Source organism: Paramormyrops kingsleyae, chromosome 5, assembly GCF_048594095.1.
Source record: "Paramormyrops kingsleyae isolate MSU_618 chromosome 5, PKINGS_0.4, whole genome shotgun sequence".
Lineage (NCBI taxonomy): Eukaryota > Metazoa > Chordata > Actinopteri > Osteoglossiformes > Mormyridae > Paramormyrops > Paramormyrops kingsleyae.
In genome coordinates, this window is record NC_132801.1 from 6,503,181 (window position 1) to 6,523,771 (window position 20,591).

A 20,591-nucleotide genomic window follows, 5' to 3' on the forward strand; every position below is an offset into this window, starting at 1 on the left:
CTGGGAGATTATGGGTCCCAGGAACCTGAAGGTTTCCACAGCACACAGAGTATGATTATTTTGACATTCATCTGCCAAAATTAGTGTTTAATTTGATTACTTTGGAAGGGAAAATCCACACCTTGTGGGCACAGAAAAATCCACTTTTTGGCCACTGAAATAGATGAGGCTACAGGCCAGGTTGTTACCACAAAATAATTCAAAGAAAATTTCAAAAAGGAATGTGACGGATGTAAAATATTAAATGGATAGTAGCCAATCAGCATGTGGCGTTCAATAGGAAGGGGACGGAACGGATGTACATAGGAGGGAAAAAAATAATAAGCGAGGCGGGAAGGAAACCTATGTGGTGAAAGACGGTAGTTTTCGATTGGGTCAAAGCCACAAAAGAAAAGTCTTGGGTTTCCATTATCGATCGGTTTTGGATCAGATTAACGTACAGTGCAACACAGTGCACCGGTACGGGTGAAGGGGCGGTGAGCAAAGACGCTTCTTTCGTTTCTTTTTTTTTAGATTCGTATTGTCGCTAGGGCTAGCAGTACCCTGCCAATCAGAGACTGTTCTACGGAGAAGCGAAACTAGCCGGAATATGCAAGGTGAAGTAGTAGTAATGTTCGGTTTATAGAAATACCGATATTTGTGGAGTGATTTCTTTTAGTTCTCATTGGGAATTGCTGCTTTGGGATAACCACCACCGGGACAGCGATTAAGAAGATTGTTTTTTTGCTTCCCAACTTTTCTTTTGCACGCTCTGGACTGGTTTGCCATGGAAGAGTTGATTTAAATCCGATTTTTGTTCGATTTTTTCTTTTAATTTGAACTTTTTATTAATTAATTTATTTTATTTTTTTGGACGGAGGACTCCCCGGCTGACGGCGCCCTACGGATTGGAGGTTTGATAAGGGACATTGTTCGCTGTGGTCATGTGTTGTGGTGCTGTTTGCGGCTAAATATAAAGTTGGTAATGTTGCTTGACTTTGGACTTGTATGGCACTAAGTGGGAATGGTTTGTTACATAGGGGGACTTATTTAAGTAACTGAGGGTGTTAATTCTCCAAACCGGTGGGAATTTTCATTTGCTTATTTTATTAATCTTTCTTTTGAGTAATAAACCTAGCCATTATTTACTGGTTTTCGTATATCACGCTTTTGTGGAGTTATTTTTCATATTAAGGTATCTTCTCTGGAGTAGGGGGCGCCTCAGCCTCTGCTTATGGGTGTTGCAGCTTGGGAAGGGGCAAGGTAAGTCGCATAAATAGTAAAAGGGGGGGTAGGGTACTCCCGCGCCCACACCCTGAACCTTCAGGTCACCACCGTGACGTACAAATCCTGAAGCCAAGCTACCTCATTCATATTGTATAGGCAGGGTGGGCCTGGGGCGAGTTGACTCGGGGGCCAGGGACCTAGCTCCCTTGACTCTCAGTCATTCAGAGGAGAGTTTTGTACCCCTGCAAGGCGGATGTAGGTCCCATCCGCTACATTGTGGCGTCACGAACAGGATCAATTCCTGGCAGCTCTGTATGGTATCCAATAGTTTTCATTTAATTTAGGTGGTCTTCTAAACTCAGTCACAAATAGAGCAGATATGGAAGAGTTACAAAGGCAGTTTGAGGCCCTTCAGGCCAAAGTTGCAGAGCAGACGGCTCGGCTAGGGGAGCAGGCAGCGCTCCTGGATCAGGCTAGGCAGGATCAGAGGGAGGCACTGGGTATGGCGAAGGCTGTTATTGAGCAACAGTCCAAGACCACAGCAGCCTTGTACATTCCAAGAGAGAGGAAATGTTCGGATTTCACTGGCAGTACATCCCCAGGTGAACTATGCGTGGAGGAGTGGATAGCCTCCATGAAGTCCTGCTTCAAGATAGCCAGGGTGCCTGAAGAGGACAAAATAGAGCTGCTCAGACAACATCTCAAGGGTGAGGCAAAGATGACTGTTAAATTCATGTTGAGTGGAGATACCACTGATGTGGAAGAAGTCTTTAAGGTTCTGGAAGAGACATATGGGGATAAGGTCCCTATTGGTACCCGGCTTAAGGACTTTTACGATAGGAAGCAGTTGATCGGGGAGAAGATTCGTGCCTATGCGTATGACCTCCAGGAAAAGCTGTGTAAACTGAAACGGCGGGACCCAGGGCGTCTCCCAGATCCTGATAAAATGTTAAAAGAACAGTTTGTACTTGGCCTCAGGGATGATTTCTTGCGTCGTGAAATGAAGAGGCAAGAGAAGGCGCAACCGACCCAGACTTTCCTTGAACTCATGCATGCTGCCATTACATGGTCAGAAGAGGAGGAGGTCCCTGCAGCTGGTGCGGCTAAGGGCCAGGTAAGAGGAGCCGTTCATGCTACGATTGCTGAGGATGCATCTTCCCCGCTGACGCTTAAGGTTCTTCATGAAGCTGTACAAAAGTTAGCTGCCCGCCAAGAGGAACTCTTCGAGATGGTGTGTGGCAGAGAGCGGATTGGGCCTCCTGGTAGGATGAGAGGGCCACCACTAAGGGATGATGGAGGAAGACTTATTTGCTACACTTGCAACCGACCAGGCCACACCAGTCGCGTATGTCAACAAGGTGAGCGGACAAGACACAGGGTGAAGATGGCAGCCCTTAATACGACAGAAGTGGGCCAGGTTGAGGATAACATGCAAAGCCCTGGTGGCTCACCTCCTGCTGGAGTCAGAACAGTGACAGGGGTGAGTGAACAGAGTTCAACACTTTCTCCTGATAATGTTTTTGGGGAATGCTTTACCATTGATGTCTGGATAAATGGGGTGAAGACAAGTTGCCTTCTTGATACGGGCTCTGAGGTGACCACCATCTCTGAAACTTATTTCAGGAAGCACCTTGAAGGGACAGAGTCTCCTCTGTCGCCTGCTAAGTGGGTCCGCCTTACGGCGGCTAATGGCATTGATATACCTGTGGTGGGGTGTCTGGAAGCAGACATTGAGTGCATGGGGAGGTTGTTGCGAGGTCGGTGTGTCTTTGTGTTGAAGGATAGTGTCAGCAATGCAGTAGACAGGAAAGTAGTGCCAGGTATTCTCGGAATGAATGTGATTGGAGGGCTTAAAGGCCTTTTTGCTGACTTTAAGGGGATTAAGAAGGTGGACCGGAGTGCACCTTGGACAGGGGAGGCTAGGCTGAGCCGTGTACTGGCCACCATCTCAGAGGGAGAGAGGTGTGTTGGCCCAGGAGGGAGAATTGGGTATGTAAAGGTAGCAGGGAAGGAGGTAGTTACTGTCCCTCCCCTCAGCGAAAAAGTAATTGAGGGCCGCTGTAGGATACCTCCTAGAGCAAGGTGCAAGGTGTTAGTAGAGGCCTCTACTGGTACTAACCTTCCTCGGGGCTTGTTGGTAGCGAATGTCCTGGCCCAAGCTGTGGGGGGAAAAGTTCCTGTGCGATTGCTCAACACTAGTGAGCGGCCAATAACACTGTTCCCCAAATCCAGAGTAGCTGAGCTGAGTAAGCCAGAAGCGATTATACCAAGGGAAGTTGTGACGGTGGAGGAGGTCAATGGAGAACTGTACGTAAGGGGGATCGGCCAGGAAAAGGATCAGTCCATGGAGGAAGTGGGACCATTATCAGTGCCGGTGCAGGCTGATCTCCAAGGGCTGACTCCATCTCAGGTGCAAAGGTTAAATGGCCTTCTGGAAAGACATCGCGCAGTGTTTTCCCAACATGACAGTGACTTTGGATACACTACCACTGTGACCCACCATATCCAGACAGGAGATGCACAACCGATTAAGCAGAGGCATCGGCGTGTTCCCCCACATATTTTTCAAGAGTTCAAAAGGCATGTTCAGGATCTAGTTGCACAAGGGGTCCTCAAGGAGAGCTGCAGCCCATGGGCCTCTCCTGCGGTAATTGTAGTTAAGCGAGACAAGTCAGTACGATTTTGTTGTGACTACCGAAAATTGAATGGGGTGACCTTGAAGGATGCTTATCCTTTGCCGAGGGTTGAGGAGTCATTGGATGCCCTTGGTAAGGCGCGGATTTTCTCCTCCCTGGACCTGACAGCTGGATACTTCCAGGTAGCAGTCCATGGAGAGGATCAAGAGAAGACAGCAGTCACAACACCATTTGGTTTATATCAGTGGACTAGAATGCCATTTGGCCTTTGCAATGCCCCCGCAACGTTTCAAAGGCTTATGGAGGTGGTGCTAGGTGATTTGGCCTTTGATGTCCTATTGATATACCTCGATGATGTGCTTGTGTTCTCTTGCGATTTTGATAGCCACTGTGAGAAATTGGACCTCGTGTTCACTCGCCTGAAAGAACATGGGCTTAAGTTGAAACCAAGTAAGTGTTTCCTGCTGAAGCCTGAGGTTAAATTTTTAGGCCATGTAGTATCTGCGGCAGGGGTCCAGGTGGATATGGAAAAAGTTAAGGCACTCCAAGATTGGCCCGTCCCTAAGACGGTGAAAGCCGTGCGGCAAGTTGTCGGCTTCATGTCCTACTACAGACGGTTTGTTCCAAATTTTGCTCAGTTGGCTAAGCCGTTGCACTCCCTAATGGGAAAGGTGAAGAGGGGTAGAGGAGAGCAACCTGTTGCCTTTGTCTGGAGTAAGGACTGTCAGGAGGCATTTGATAGCCTAAGGAGATGCCTCATGTCTCCCCCAGTACTTGCTTACCCAGACCTTTCACTTCCTTTTACTCTGACTACTGATGGCAGTTTTCTTGGGTTAGGGGCGGTGCTCAGTCAGCGGCAGAGTGGAGTAGAGCGTGTTATTGCATTTGCCAGTCGGGGCCTAAGGGGGTCGGAGCGCAATGACAAGAATTATAGTGCATTTAAGCTCGAACTATTAGCCCTCAAGTGGGCGGTAACGGAAAAGTTCCGAGACCTCCTGGTGTACTCCAGGTTCACTGTTGTGACTGATCACAACCCTCTGCGGTATCTGGAGACTGCGAACCTCGGGGCTGTAGAGCAGCGGTGGGTCGCCCAGCTTGCAGAGTATGATTTCGAGGTACATTATAAGCCTGGGAGGGAGAATACTAACGCAGATGTTTTGTCCCGGATTCCTCATGTTCAGGAACCGGAAGTGGGTGACACGGACAAGGATTTCTTGATTATACAGGCAGATGTGGTCCGTGCCTGCTTATGGCCTGGGCAGGAGGATGATGCCAAGGGACCAGGGGTGCTAGCTGCCTCTCAGGCTGCTGTTAAGGCCAAGGTCTATGGTCATAGTTGGGAAGAACTCCAGCAACTCCAGGCCGATGATCCTATTGTGGGCCCGTTGATTGTCGCAGTGAAAAGGGGTGATCGGCCTGACCAACACCAGTTGCAAGAGATGGGACCTGGATTTAAAAAGATATCTTTACAATGGGATCGACTGAAGATGCATCATGGTGTCTTATTCCGTTTCATTCGTGATCCAAGAGACGGAGAGGAAGTACGGCAGTTGGTTTTACCTGAATCTCTGCGCAAGCATGTCTTCAGTATGGAGCACGACCACGGGGGTCATTTTAGTGAGAAGGGTGTGCTTGCACGCATGAGACGGAGTTACTACTGGCCCTTAATGAGCCGAGATGTCCGGGACTGGGTGAAGCAATGTAAGCGATGCGCATTGGCAAAGGACGTCTTCCCGAAAATTAGGGCCCCTATGACCTGCACGAATGTTACTGCGCCTCTGGAGGTGTTGGCCATGGATTATACACTTCTAGAGAGGTCGGTGGGGGGGTACGAAAATGTATTGGTTCTGACTGACATGTTTACGCGGTTCACCATCGCGGTTCCGACCAAGGATCAGTCTGCGAAGACTACAGCTAGGGCTATTGTAAAACATTGGTTTGTGTATTATGGTTGCCCAGCCAGGCTTCACTCGGATCAGGGACGCAGTTTTGAGGCAAGCGTGATTAAGGAGCTATGTCGCATCTATGGCATCTCCAAAAGTCGCACCAGTCCTTACCATCCACAAGGCAATGCCCAGTGCGAACGGTTCAATAGAACCATGCATGACATGCTTAGAACCTTGTCACCAGAGAGGAAGGCTAACTGGAAGGAGTACCTCCCTGAACTAGTGATGGCTTATAACAGTCACATTCACTCCTCAACTGGATACTCCCCTTTTTACCTTCTCTTTGGTAGAGATGCTACAGAGGGAGCCACGTCAAATAGCCGCGGCCGTGTGAATGGCGTGCGAATGGCGTACGGCTGCCCTATGGACGGCGTAGTCCCCCCTCCCTCTCAAGCCAGATAGGCGTGTCAAGATTTCACAGTAAACACGCCTATTTATTCATTTACCTGGTGCCACCACTAGATGGAGCTTCGTTCTCAAGAACATGTTAACACAAGCCAGCAATCTAGCTGCGCTGAGTTGCAATCACGTGATTTTAACCACCCACCCCCGCCGAACTGACGCTATCAAACTGCACTACAGAAATGAAGATCGCGGCTTAATGGACTATTCGCGGTAAGTGGTGTTTTATTTTATAAAATTTGTTTGGGGTAGTTCACAGGTTACTTCCCAGTTTAGTTTTTTATTGGCCGTTTCGAAAATCACTGGCAGCAACAGCAGCGGTCAGATGTGACTTTAGATAACTTAATGATCTGTTTACCAAGTCTGCCCACTGCGCAAAGTGACGTCGGAATGACGTCTTTTATATGTCGTTTTTGGACGTCCAATTTTGGTCCACTGAAGGGGTTGTTTTGTAACGCCAGGCGACGTCTTTTTTTTGACGTCTAATGAACGTCTAGTGTTGACGTCCATGGGACCTCTGTGTTTGAGCTATTTATAGTCCACATGTGGTCGCTGTGGCCGTCTTTTCAACGTCAAACTTAGACTCATTTTAGACATTGTTTTTATACTGTTTCTATAGGCTCTGTAGTCCTATGTTACCAGAGGGTGCAGGACATGTTTTCTATAGGCCACCAGTTAATTTTTCAGTAGCTTTGTTTACACCTTTGTATGCATCTCCAGTTATCTGTGGCTGAGACAATCAAATGAAGTTATTGGAAAATGGTCTGGAACAGTATGCCACCTTCTGAAATGGGACTAGCTCATATTCCAATAACTTAATTTGACTGTCTCGGATAACTGGAGACGCATACAAAGTTGTAATGCATTTCCAGTTCAAACTACCTGTTCAGCCAAAAAGCTACAGGAAAATCAACTGGTTCAGAAAACATGCCCTCCACCCTCTGGAAACATGGGTAACAGTTATACACATAGGTTGACAAATAAATCACAACGCAAAACCCCCATTTAAACCTTTATTAAAAAATAATATTACTACTACTAATAATAATAATAAAACAAACAGGGCTGCTGGTTGTCATCCAAAACATTGTGAAGCTCTGAAATGTGTCTATATACCTGACCTAATACACTTTGTGACCCCTGGCCTTTAGTCCTTAAACCAAGCCAGACACAGTTCAGCACCATTGACACATAACATTGGTAATAAAGGAAGACATCAGGGCACAAAGTAAGGCCTATAAAGGAGGCCTATAAATTTAACTGATTTGGGAAAAGTGTGTGTGTGTGAGAGAGACACGGGCAGAGTGACAGTTGTCATCTGAACAGAGAACTTGGAACTGCAGCAGCATCATCATGGCACCAGTTGAAAGACATTCTAGAGATCCTACAACTTAAAACTGCTACAGGCTGCTCTGCACTACTCAGTTTTCACATGGTTTTCAGAACGAACATGGGGAACAACAATTCTGGTTCAAAGTCCTGTAGGCTGGGCTTATCAGTCCTGAGTGAATACTCCACCTCCATGTCTTTGAGGTGCATGCTTGAGGTGCTCTGAAACATGCATCTTGATGTACTCTTCAGTGGCGGCCTCATCAAATTTCAAGACTCCTTCTGCACAAGCAGAAAAAGACAAAAACTTATGTTCATTTAATGAATGATAAGTCACTGAGGGTAACATCATTCAACCTCGAATCCTCCGTGAACCCCGTCTACGGACTCTAGCTAGTTAGCCACGAGCTAGAACTCCTTGTCATGCTGCTAGCTAGCTTTCGACCTATCCTGTTGGCAACCCTAATAGTCATACGAATTCACAATTTGCAAGATACAAACAGTTTACATTTACATTAAATGACATGATCTCTCGTGGACAGTCAAAATACCATTGAAACTGAACCAAGAGTGCTGTACATAGCAGCAAGCTAAGGCAAAACAAATAAATCTGTGCCGTTAATACATGCTAACTTCTGTAACCACAGCAGTTTTGGGAATTTAAGAGAAAAACGCTAAACTAGCTAACACTGTACGTACAAACGGACATAGAATTTATTAGGCTGACCAAGCTTACCTTCAGTTTACAGGAAAACGATGGGTGGACTCAATATAGGGATTTAGGTAGTGAACTTGCGAAGCAGGCTGAAAATCCGTGCGGCCGTTTCCATTGCCTTGAACATGCCGTATCGCGCCAAAATGTCTGGCTTGTTGCCTCAGCCAATCAGAGTGGCGTTGACTGTTTGAATCTTTGCCTCTCTTGAGCGTCAACCAGGAATGGCTGTTATGGCGTCACTTTTAAGGGTAGATATAGGCAGGGCTGCAGATAACTGGTGCGCAAGTTTGCATTCACCTTTAAAAACGATACGTGCAGCAATCGATTGCTGTGACAGTGCAAATGCGTACGTATTTTATGTGCATTTGCGCTGATATGACAAGAAATTATTGTGCATTTTAACCTGTATATGCTAATTCGTACTTCATTTGTGGTATAGACGGACCAAATGCATATAAAATACGTACGCATTTGCACTGTCACAGCAATTGATTGCCGCACATATCGCTTTTAAAGGTGAATGCGTACTTGCGCACCAGTTTATCTGCATGCAGCCCTGGATATATTTTCAGAACTCTAATTCCCACAAATTGCATTTCCTAATAAATAATCAGATATATGGATAAATACATATATGCATAAACAAATAAATTGATTAATTGAAATAAATAAACCAGTTAAAGAAAAACAAGAACAAAAAATCCCCGTACTGAATAAATCAATATGCTAAAACATAATAAATCATGTTTGTTTATAAATAATCTGTATTCACATAAAATTGTTGATAACAGCAATGTTGATATTTGTAAATAAAACTATATTTCCTGCACCTGTCATAGTCGTCCACATGACGTCCAAAAAATTACGTTTAAATGTTGAATGTCATATTGACGTACAAGCTGGGTCATGGATGGACGTTCAAATTGTGGACCTAGTTTGGACGTTGTATAGATGTCCAGAATTGGTCATGGACTGACGGACCCAATATAGACATGATCTGCACGTCTATCCGACGTCCAATGTTTAGTGGGTGGAGTTAACATTACAGCTTACTGTCAGTGTCACAAACTAACAATACAATGTCACTCCTCTTTTCCTCAAAAAGACGCTAAAGCTTCGAAAATACTATTAATGTCCCTATTACAAAAACTGCACTACTCGAGAAACATACAGTAAATGTGTTTGTGCTCTCTGAAAATGCATTTATTTATTCTTTGGGTAAGAGTTAATCTGCAGGTTATTTCTGTGACTGTAATATAATGTGATGTAGTTCATGAGGGACAGAAGATAAGGATAGCTGTACAGGAGCTAGCGAGCTAAACGCTCATAACCAGGTTTATATTTTTCCCATTTTTTGCATGGTAGTTTTACAACGCATACTGTACAGTACAGTGTATATACTGCTCATATACAGTATGAATGTTATATCGCTTAACTTATTTGTATAAAAAGCGCATTAAGTAAATTCTCAGTTATTTTAATGCAGACGATAATACAAACAGTCAGTGGCTACTGTTAACAAAGTTCAATGGTTAACATTAGCGCAGGCAGTTTATTTACATTCCAGATTTCCCAAAACAGTATTTTACACACTCTGTGTTACATAGGTTTATTAGTATATTTTCTTTTTTTATCTTAACTAGATATTCTGTAAAGCGTATTTACAGTATCTTTTTCTTCACTTAATTCTCCTGTTCTCTTTAAGCAGAGCTCCGCTATGGAGGCTTGGGTCAGACGGGTGACGGCTGGCCTTTTGGAGCTACTGGAGGAGCCTGAACAAGCTGTTGAGGGAGCTGGAATGACGTCACAGTGCAACAGATCTAGAATGATGTTTGGTCAGATCTATATTCTGAACATAGAATTGCAAAACGTCTGACAGTTTGGCGGAAACAAAGACTTAAACTGTTGCATCTTTGATAGTTTTTTTTTAAATAATATTTTAGTATAAAAGAACCAGATAGAGACTAATCAGCAGATGGTGTTATCCGGGTATTTTAATGACCTTTAAGCAAAATGCAACATGTACTGTATTGTATGTTTTAGACAAATTACTGTTTTAACTCTGACTATTTTTGGAAGAATAAATTTTTAAGTCATGTTTGCGTGTTTTAATTGTTGGGGATTTTGTTGTGGTATTGAAAAAAAAAAAACATTTACTTGAACCAACTACTTCAATGGGCAGAAAATGGGAGACATTCTTAAATTCAGTCTGTCTGAATCGTTATAAACGCCAAATTTGGGAACCATGTTTAATGGCGCATGCAATCTGGAACAAATGTCTGCCCATACAGATCAGTATTTCTTTTGTCATTTAACCATGCATAATGCTCCCCCATCAAAAAATCTGATGGGGCATTAATCACTTATCACAACTGTGAATAGATGTGGCAGAAGAGACAGATTAATTACCTTTGTAATGCCAATTTTTGACTATAAGTAAAAAAAAAACATCAGCGAAAACATCATCAAAAATATAACGAAAACAAACCCAAGCAGAAGTTACATTTTGAGCATAACTTTGCAGCAAAATAGTATTTATCAGTATACTAAATGGAACTAGGTAAAATACACCGTATTGTAAAATACTGTACATAGCCCGCATTTGTATTCCGTACCTACAATGATCGGTATACTGTAGATAAATTACAGACGTTACCGTGTCTTTAAGGATCATTAAGCATGTCTTGAAAAATACTTCACTAACTACTGTAGTTTCATTAATTCATTATTTAATAATAAATAGCATAATCATCATGGGTTGTGTATTGAGTGATTTAACAAATCTGTTTTATTAATCAGTTTGTTGTTGTTTTTTTACAACTTCATCTATCTATGAAACTATGTTTGCAATAAAAGAACTGCCTGTACTGTACTGTATATTAAAGATACGGTGCTGTTAACTGTGCCAGTCAATGCTCCACCTGGCGGGATTATACAGCATTGCAACCATCTTTTTAGAAAGCGCATGGGGCGTTTATGGGGCGGGGCTTCGTTTACTGCGTCATCGCGGGGGATCACATTCCGTGCACGGATCGTGCATTGACCTTGCATGGTTCTGCCATGGACCCGTCACGCTCCAGGCGGCTATTTGACGTGGCTCCCTCTGTAGGTTGCCTCAGGACATTTTGGGGGGAAAGGATTTGGAGCACAGTGATGCTGACAACCTGGACGACTGGGTGTTGGGCCATCATGAAAGATTGAAGGTGGCAGCTGAAGCAGCTAGAACCGCTAACCAGGATGTATCTTGGCGGCGAAAGCGGGTCTATGACCGGACGTCACGTGCTGCACTGGTCAGGCCGGGTGATCGAGTGCTGCTGAGAAATCATCGAGCAAGGGGAAGGAATAAAATTCAGGACAAATGGGAGCCAGGTCCTTATCTGGTTGTCAAGCAGAATCACCCAGACTTGCCGGTGTTCACAGTTAAACCTGAGGCAGGTGGCCCTTCCAGGGTAGTGCATCGAGATCAAATGAAACATTGCATTTTCCCAACACCAGTTAGGAAAAACATCACGCTCAGACACAGGAGAACCGAACGCAGTCCGGACACTGATCTGGCAGATTTAGTTTACATTCCTCACTGCATGCCTCAGGACACAATCATGCCCAATAGGGGTGCGGGGAGTGATCAGGGAGTACTGCAGGATGCAGGACAAGAGGTAGTTTCGGATGTTAGTGTGGGGGAAAGGTCTGCCGTTGAGGATTTATCTGGGGATGCAGAGGATTCTGAGTCCGATAGTGTTGGTGCAGACAACCTGGGGCGCCCACAGAGAAGTACCAGAGGTCAATTACCTGTAAGGTACCGTGAGGGGTATGTAATGGAGTGACATTACATACTCTATTTTTCACCCAACTGATTAATAGCATCTTGGGTGAGTTGTGCAAAGGCTACCATGATGTAGAGACACAGCGTGTGACCCCTTTTAGTGTTAACTGTACTGACCCCTGTACCCTTCATGCGGAGTCCATTGTGCCTGTGGAGGAGTCTCTGATATGGCAGGGTTTGGAAGGGGGGAATGTGACGGATGTAAAATATTAAATGGATAGTAGCCAATCAGCATGTGGCGTTCAATAGGAAGGGGACGGAACGGATGTACATAGGAGGGAAAAAAATAATAAGCGAGGCGGGAAGGAAACCTATGTGGTGAAAGACGGTAGTTTTCGATTGGGTCAAAGCCACAAAAGAAAAGTCTTGGGTTTCCATTATCGATCGGTTTTGGATCAGATTAACGTACAGTGCAACACAGTGCACCGGTACGGGTGAAGGGGCGGTGAGCAAAGACGCTTCTTTCGTTTCTTTTTTTTTAGATTCGTATTGTCGCTAGGGCTAGCAGTACCCTGCCAATCAGAGACTGTTCTACGGAGAAGCGAAACTAGCCGGAATATGCAAGGTGAAGTAGTAGTAATGTTCGGTTTATAGAAATACCGATATTTGTGGAGTGATTTCTTTTAGTTCTCATTGGGAATTGCTGCTTTGGGATAACCACCACCGGGACAGCGATTAAGAAGATTGTTTTTTTGCTTCCCAACTTTTCTTTTGCACGCTCTGGACTGGTTTGCCATGGAAGAGTTGATTTAAATCCGATTTTTGTTCGATTTTTTCTTTTAATTTGAACTTTTTATTAATTAATTTATTTTATTTTTTTGGACGGAGGACTCCCCGGCTGACGGCGCCCTACGGATTGGAGGTTTGATAAGGGACATTGTTCGCTGTGGTCATGTGTTGTGGTGCTGTTTGCGGCTAAATATAAAGTTGGTAATGTTGCTTGACTTTGGACTTGTATGGCACTAAGTGGGAATGGTTTGTTACATAGGGGGACTTATTTAAGTAACTGAGGGTGTTAATTCTCCAAACCGGTGGGAATTTTCATTTGCTTATTTTATTAATCTTTCTTTTGAGTAATAAACCTAGCCATTATTTACTGGTTTTCGTATATCACGCTTTTGTGGAGTTATTTTTCATATTAAGGTATCTTCTCTGGAGTAGGGGGCGCCTCAGCCTCTGCTTATGGGTGTTGCAGCTTGGGAAGGGGCAAGGTAAGTCGCATAAATAGTAAAAGGGGGGGTAGGGTACTCCCGCGCCCACACCCTGAACCTTCAGGTCACCACCGTGACGTACAAATCCTGAAGCCAAGCTACCTCATTCATATTGTATAGGCAGGGTGGGCCTGGGGCGAGTTGACTCGGGGGCCAGGGACCTAGCTCCCTTGACTCTCAGTCATTCAGAGGAGAGTTTTGTACCCCTGCAAGGCGGATGTAGGTCCCATCCGCTACAGGAAGAATAATATTTTGCATTGTTTGACAAAATAACAGAGCTGTTAGCATGGGCGTAAATCCCGGGGGGGACGGAGGGGACATGTCCCCCCCTATCCAAGGGTTGTCCCCCCCAAAAAAAAATATATATAAAAAAAAAATCGCACTATCTACTGTGAAAAATATATGTATGTATATCTAAAATAATTCTGTAAGTAGAAAAAAAAACAAACGCAAAAAATGCATTTAGAAACAGTTAAGTTCCCCCTCCCCTTCCTGCTTTCCCAGTTCATATCGCCTACTCCACGCACACGAGTCAGGGGTGTGGCTCAATTAATGTTGAACTCCAGTAAGTTGGGTATTTTATTCACTTTAAATAAAGCGATTCTGTTTAATGTAGTTGAAGCAGACTCATTCATAAATTAGTTGCGGCAAAAATGCTGATTACCGATGTAATTTTCCATGAATCTGCTATATTAGCGATTAAAATATTACTTATCTAGTTAACGTTAGCTTGTTTACAATAGCTTGTTGCATAGTGCACTGCAACTAACACGCCAAAGCCGTTTCCCATGCATTGTTTTATTTGTGACGACTTGGCATAATGTTAACTTAACATTAACGGCCACAATTAGCATATTTAGCTGTGCATTTACTAAATGAGCACTGTGCTACGTCCGAACTGACCCCACTGTATTTTTTTGTATAATCAATTTCTATTATGCATTTAAAGTCATGTTTAAATTTTATTGTATGTTGATGGCTTGACTGTAAACAACATAACAAACAATACAATAAATAGTTTTGAAGAAAAATCTGCTTTGTCATTGAACCTGAGAAAACCTTTGAAAATAACCATAATGACGCAGTCTCCATGATACAATGATAATGATAGAAGCAAAGTTTTTCATTGTGGGGACATATCTTCATAAGTACAATTTGACTGTATTATTTGTGTCCCCTTCAAAAATTGCTCATGAGAAATTTTATATTTATTGTCCCCCCCTACTGTTAAATGAAATTTACGCCCATGGCTGTTAGAACCAAAGCAGGACAGAAATTAACAAGAAAATGTGACAGAAAAACAAACAGAGAGGGAAAGGAGAGGAGCAGCATTTGTGGAGGATAATGCTAATGAGCAGGATCACAGAGAGGGAAAGGAGAGGAGCAGCATTTGTGGAGGATAATGCTAATGAGCAGGATCACAGAGAGGAGTAAGACAAGTGCAACGCAGATGAAAAGTTTGATGTAACTTACCGGTGATGATAGAATATTTTTCATTGCTATTTGTTTACAGTAAGTAATTAATAGCACATTATCATTGTTAAAGACAGGTTGTACACAAGGGGCAGTGTGTGGCTCAGTAGGCTAAGCATGCGTGCTTGTAATTACAAGGTCGCCAGTTCAAACTCAGCCTCAGCACATCTACAGGTCCTTGAGCAAGGCCCTTAACCCCCTAGGTGCTTCCATGGGTGACTGCCTTTTGTTGAGAGAGGCATAAAAGACAATTTGCCTATGGGGGCTAACATGGTCTTATCCTTCATTCAATTATTTCTTTCCGAGTCGGAACTCAGATGAAAACATCACTTCCCGTCTGAAACATGCCTCTTTTATGACGTTGATGTCGGACAGAATTTTGTTGTCCAAGTTTCCCCAGTGATGGCATTTCAACATGGCGGCTTACACAGTCAACAGTAATTATATTTTTTAAAAATTTAAAAATGTTTATTTTGTTAAATGTATTAATAGTTATAAATGTAATTCTATGTGTTTGATTTGGAGAATACCATATCAAGAATATCGCTATGAATGTACTAAAATATTTTAAAAAGCTTTTAATGTGGTTTGACTAGTTTGTATTTCATATTTGTATGTCTCTCGGAAAAAGGAATCTCACTCCAAATCTGTTAAGATATAAAGCAACAACACACAACAGCGTGTTCATGGAGGCAGCCATGTTTGTTCCGAGATGTGGTAGCTCAAACGGGAGATTGTCGGACATGATGTTACTCACCTCGGAATTTCCAAGTTCCCAGAGATAATCGAACGCACCATTTACAAGCTCCAATGCCTCAGCGTTTAGAAATCAATCACTTCCTATAGGGCCAAATAATTGCAATTACGACTGATAGTGTGAAGTTTGCATACGATTCGTTCGCAGGCAGTGAGTCCCTTACAGGAGCTATACACATGGACGCTTGTATTCGTTAGCTGACTGTGATCAGCTGTTAGGTTTGTGTTTTTAACAAACATGAGTAGTTAAGGAACAATGTTGCCAAGCAGACTTAGAGTAAAATTCACCAACAAATAATATTTTTCTCAGATGACTAATTGCTGGGATTTAGTTTACTCCTTAGCACAATTCAGCCTAAATAATATCCACCCATCAATCCATCCATTTTCCAAACCGCTTATCGCGGGGGCCTAAATAATACATTCATGTAAATTTATATGTATTTTATATATGTCAATTTTTTTACATATCAGAGCACGAGTGTTTTAGATGTGAACAGGAAATGCCATTGACACTGATTCCAGTTGGTGGACAAATCAGAACGAATCTTTTAGGTGAACTGAATCAAACAAACTGTCTCCCAAAAACAGTCATTTCACCCCTCAGTGCCCCCCCCCCCCCAAACTCCGCCCATGACTGTAACAATAACAATAATCTGTAAATTATTGATTGTGACAATAATTTCATTATGTTCCTCAAAACCTGAAATGTGAAAGCATACATACAATCATACAACCAACATAACATCCCATCAGGATTGTGGCAGATGAGAAAGGGATGCTGTCGTGATCGCATCTGGGGAAGCAAGAGCAGGGAGACGGAAAGCCAGGAATTCAGGGTTTATTGGGGAGAAACAGCACATTCGGGGTAGACTGGCAGCAATGATGAAGGACGTTAATGACGGGACTGGGGAAACATACTCGAACGCGGACTGAAATACACAGGACCTAATGGAAATAATATGAAACAGCTGGTAAAAATCAGGATTTCACACGAGGTTAATAAGGGAGCATGGCACACAGGAGGATCGAACGAGCAGGGCGTGACAGATGGTATTTAATTGTCCCAGCAGGGAAATTAGGAGATTACAGCAGCTCAGACTGTGAAAGCAAAACAGTAAATAGTAATATGGATAAGGATACAAATGATGCCTGTTCATCACAAGGCACAAACACACACAGTCACACTGCATGTGCAGTTTAGAGACACCTAACTGTTTGTCTTTGGGCTGTAGAAGGAAATCAGAGTATCCAGTGAAAATGGAGATGGGGAGACCATGCAGTCTCCACACACACAGTGCAGATACTGAGGCAGCAGTGGTTGCTTGTCTCTCTTTTCTTTATTTTTATTCTCAGTATAAAGCACTTTGGGCTGCATTTTACATATTTATATATTTATGTATATAAATAAAGACTTAAAGTGTAGCATGAAAACTCAACTGGTGGCAGAGGTGATAATCTTACAACATGCAGGGCCCTTAAAAAGTTTTATCTGTTCATTACTGCAAAAAACGAGTAGGGCCACATCAACTGGTCTGTTTGATACACATTCTGAAATGAGAATGAAAATATTTTTTTTTCTTTAAAGTCAAATAACATCTAGCAATCTGGGGAAAACACAAAGGCACATAATACACGTAAACATAAAAACGTGAAACATAATTTAATAATAAAATTTTGCAAAAGTATTCCATTAAAAATTATTTGTAAAAAGAATCAAAAATTCTTACAAGTAGACATTATCTCCTTTCCCTTCATTTAACAGCAAGATTTCATGAAAATCCAGGGATTTTTTGAAACTTGTTGCCTAATTTTGTAGTTTTTCCCCATATGGGGGCAGCAGAGCACCTTGCAGAGGCAAGTATGACCATCTGAATTTATTAAGAGGCTCCTTCAACCCCCAGAGAGCTAAACAAATTCACCCACCTGCCCTTCATATAAACACACAGACTTCACACGCAAATCAGCCAAAGACTTTGTGTTACAATGGAAGCTCTGAGAGTCCTGATACTTTTAATGCCTTTATTTTCATGTAAGATCGCTGTACTTTAGAGATGATTTTTTTTTAAATTCATACTTCAATATTTCTGTTCTTATATTTCTATATATTCTTTGCCTTATAAAGTATATTTTAAAAACTGTATCAATTAATAATCTTTTTTTTACAGGCGCACATTGCAATATTGAAATCACTCAGCCAGATTCAGTGACTGTAAAACCAGGAGAGTTCATACTGAGTTCTCTCTCTCTGAAGTTACCAGCACTGCAGCACTGCAGAGGTTTTGGGAAACGCAGCCCTGGACTGGCACTGCGGTGATGTATGAAATTCTCAGAATGAGAGCCTGGGCTTTAAATATCTGAGCTAAACAATCATTCCGGGCTCATTTGGATTCATTTGGGCTTCAGCCCTGAATCCCCAAGGCTTGTGATGCAACTGGAATGCACATTAAGATAAGACAGTGACAACTACTGCTCTGGGTTATATGGATTTGGTTTGGGTATAATCATATGTCGTATGTGTCAAATGAAACCTACTAAATCACTGAATCAGTAAAGGTATTTATGAAAATAAATATTTGATTTCAGTTCCAAATCTTTTGAAATGATGTTGAAAAACCTGAAGTATATGAAGTTATGAGTCTCTGTATAAAAGTACAGATCCTGTTTTCTCATATGAGTCCCTGTATAATAGTACAGATCCTGTTTCTCATATGAGTCCCTGTATAACAGTACAGATCCTGTTTCTCATAAGTCCCTGTATAATAGTACAGATCCTGTTTCTCATATGAGTCCCTGTATAATAGTACAGATCCTGTTTCTCATGAGTCCCTGTATAATAGTACAGATCCTGTTTCTCATACGAGTCCCTGTATAATAGTACAGATCCTGTTTCTCATATGAGTCCCTGTATAACAGTACAGATCCTGTTTCTCATAAGTCCCTGTATAATAGTACAGATCCTGTTTCTCATATGAGTCCCTGTATAATAGTACAGATCCTGTTTCTCATGAGTCCCTGTATAATAGTACAGATCCTGTATCTCATATGAGTCCCTGTATAATAGTACAGATCCTGTTTCTCATATGAGTCCCTGTATAATAGTACAGATCCTGTTTCTCATATGAGTCCCTGTATAATAGTACAGATCCTGTTTCTCATATGAGTCCCTGTATAATAGTACAGATCCTGTATCTCATATGAGTCCCTGTATAATAGTACAGATCCTGTATCTCATATGAGTCCCTGTATAATAGTACAGATCCTGTTTCTCATATGAGTCCCTGTATAATAGTACAGATCCTGTTTCTCATATGAGTCCCTGTATAATAGTACAGATCCTGTTTCTCATATGAGATCCCACACTGCCCTGACTCTGCCACTTACCTTCAGTATATCTGCCCACCCAGTGAGGAGGAGTTCATGCAAATCCTGACATCTTCATCCTACATTTATCTCTCTGCACTGAGTGGTGGATCAGAATCTGTCAAGGTTCCCAGTAGTTCTGATGGTTATATGCTTAACAGGTAAACATTTAGCAACACATTTATATTTCAATGTTAGATGTCTGTAATTCTTATTTCTTGATTCTCTCTGTTTCTCTAGGTGTTGATACTCAGACTCTGACTGAGTCTGAAGCAGCAGTTAAAAAGCCAGGAGAATCACACAAACTGACATGTACAGCCTCTGGCTTCACATTCAGTAGCTATGGCATGAACTGGGTCAGACAGGCTCCTGGGAAGACACTGGAGTGGGTCACTTTTATTAGTTATGGCAGCAGCTATATCTACTACTCCCAGTCTGTTGAGGGCAGATTCACCATCTCCCGAGACAACGGCAAGAACCAGCAGTATTTACAGATGAACGGACTGAAAGCTGAAGACACGGCTGTGTACTACTGTGCCAGAGACTCACAGTGACGGGGGCTGTGGGGAGGCCATACAAATACTACTTCCTCACAGAGAATAAGGATGTCTTAGTTTCTAATTTAATCAAATTCAGATCTCTCTTAAGTTATAAATTTACAGATATGTTTTATACAGGAAACTAAAACTGGGCCATCATTGAATCTTCCAGCAGGACAGTTATCATAAGTACACAAAGATGGTTAGCTGACCACAGAATCAAGCTTCTGCCATGGCCATCTCAGTCCCCTGACCTGAACCCCACTGAAAACCTGTGGGCTGAGCTGAAGAGCAGAGAGCACAAGAGAGGTCCGAGGACCCTGGGTGATCTGGAGTTTCTGTACTGAGGAATGGTCTGGGATGCCCTGCTCTCTATTCATATAAAAGGTTACATGAGAAGACTCCATGCTGTTATACTGGATAAAGGAGGTCTTACAAAGTATTAAATGCTGAGGTGCAAATACTTGTGGCATGTGTGTTTTTGTTAGAAATAATTATTTCTAGATGACGCATTTCGTTTCTTTGGTTGAATTTATTTCAATGAAAGGTTGGATTTTTCTCATTTTTTTCAAAGTGAGATGAAACTACTTCACCAAATGGTGGATTTTTTCTAACCCTTTTTACAAATCTTTATAGGGGTGCCAATAATTGTGTAAATTTCATAGATTTAATAGATTATCCTGGTCTGGGTCATGGGGAGACTTGGAGACTCAGGCAGCACAGGATACAGATCAGGGATACATCTTGGACAGGATGCCAGTCCATCACAGAGCACATAGACACACCCACAGTCATGCACTATGGGCAATTTTGAGATACCTGTTACGTGCCGTAAGTTTAGGAGCATGCCTGTAGGTCCTTCGGACGTACTGCCCACTCGCCGATTGGTCAGCCGCCCCCTCGACTCCGCCCTCTGGATCCGACCCCGCCTCCCTTGCCCTCGGAGCAGTTTCCGGTTCATCGGCTGAAGAGATCGCCGCTTCGTCCCTTCGATGCCCGCTACTTGCTTCTCGCCTGCTAGCTCGCTCTCTGTTCGCTTTTGCTTTGTTTGATTGATCGTGTATGACTGTTTTGCCCTTGACTTCCGATTTTCGCCTCGCCCTTATTTGTACTTTCGCCTTGGTTTCTGATTGCTTGATTGGTTTTGGACTTTCGCCTGTGTTTCGACTTCGCCTCTCGGTTTTCCCTTTTG

General features: G+C 42.9%; 1 protein-coding gene and 1 long non-coding RNA gene across 2 annotated transcripts; one reads left to right on the forward strand and one right to left on the reverse strand.

The window, feature by feature from the left end:
* Positions 1 to 850: 850 nt before the first annotated feature.
* Positions 851 to 6,545, forward strand: cuzd1.1 (CUB and zona pellucida-like domains 1, tandem duplicate 1). Its single transcript, XM_072711967.1, has one exon. The coding sequence runs from the start codon at positions 1,586 to 1,588 to the stop codon at positions 6,188 to 6,190; it is 4,605 nt and encodes a 1,534-aa protein (XP_072568068.1). The 5' UTR covers positions 851 to 1,585; the 3' UTR covers positions 6,191 to 6,545.
* Positions 6,546 to 7,190: 645 nt separating this feature from the next.
* LOC111858830 (uncharacterized) lies at positions 7,191 to 9,265 on the reverse strand. The gene is made up of 2 exons (XR_002841694.2): positions 8,256 to 9,265; positions 7,191 to 7,801 (listed from the first exon to the last, which is right to left on the reverse strand). It is a non-coding gene; the product is annotated as an uncharacterized lncRNA (long non-coding RNA).
* Positions 9,266 to 20,591: the final 11,326 nt, after the last annotated feature.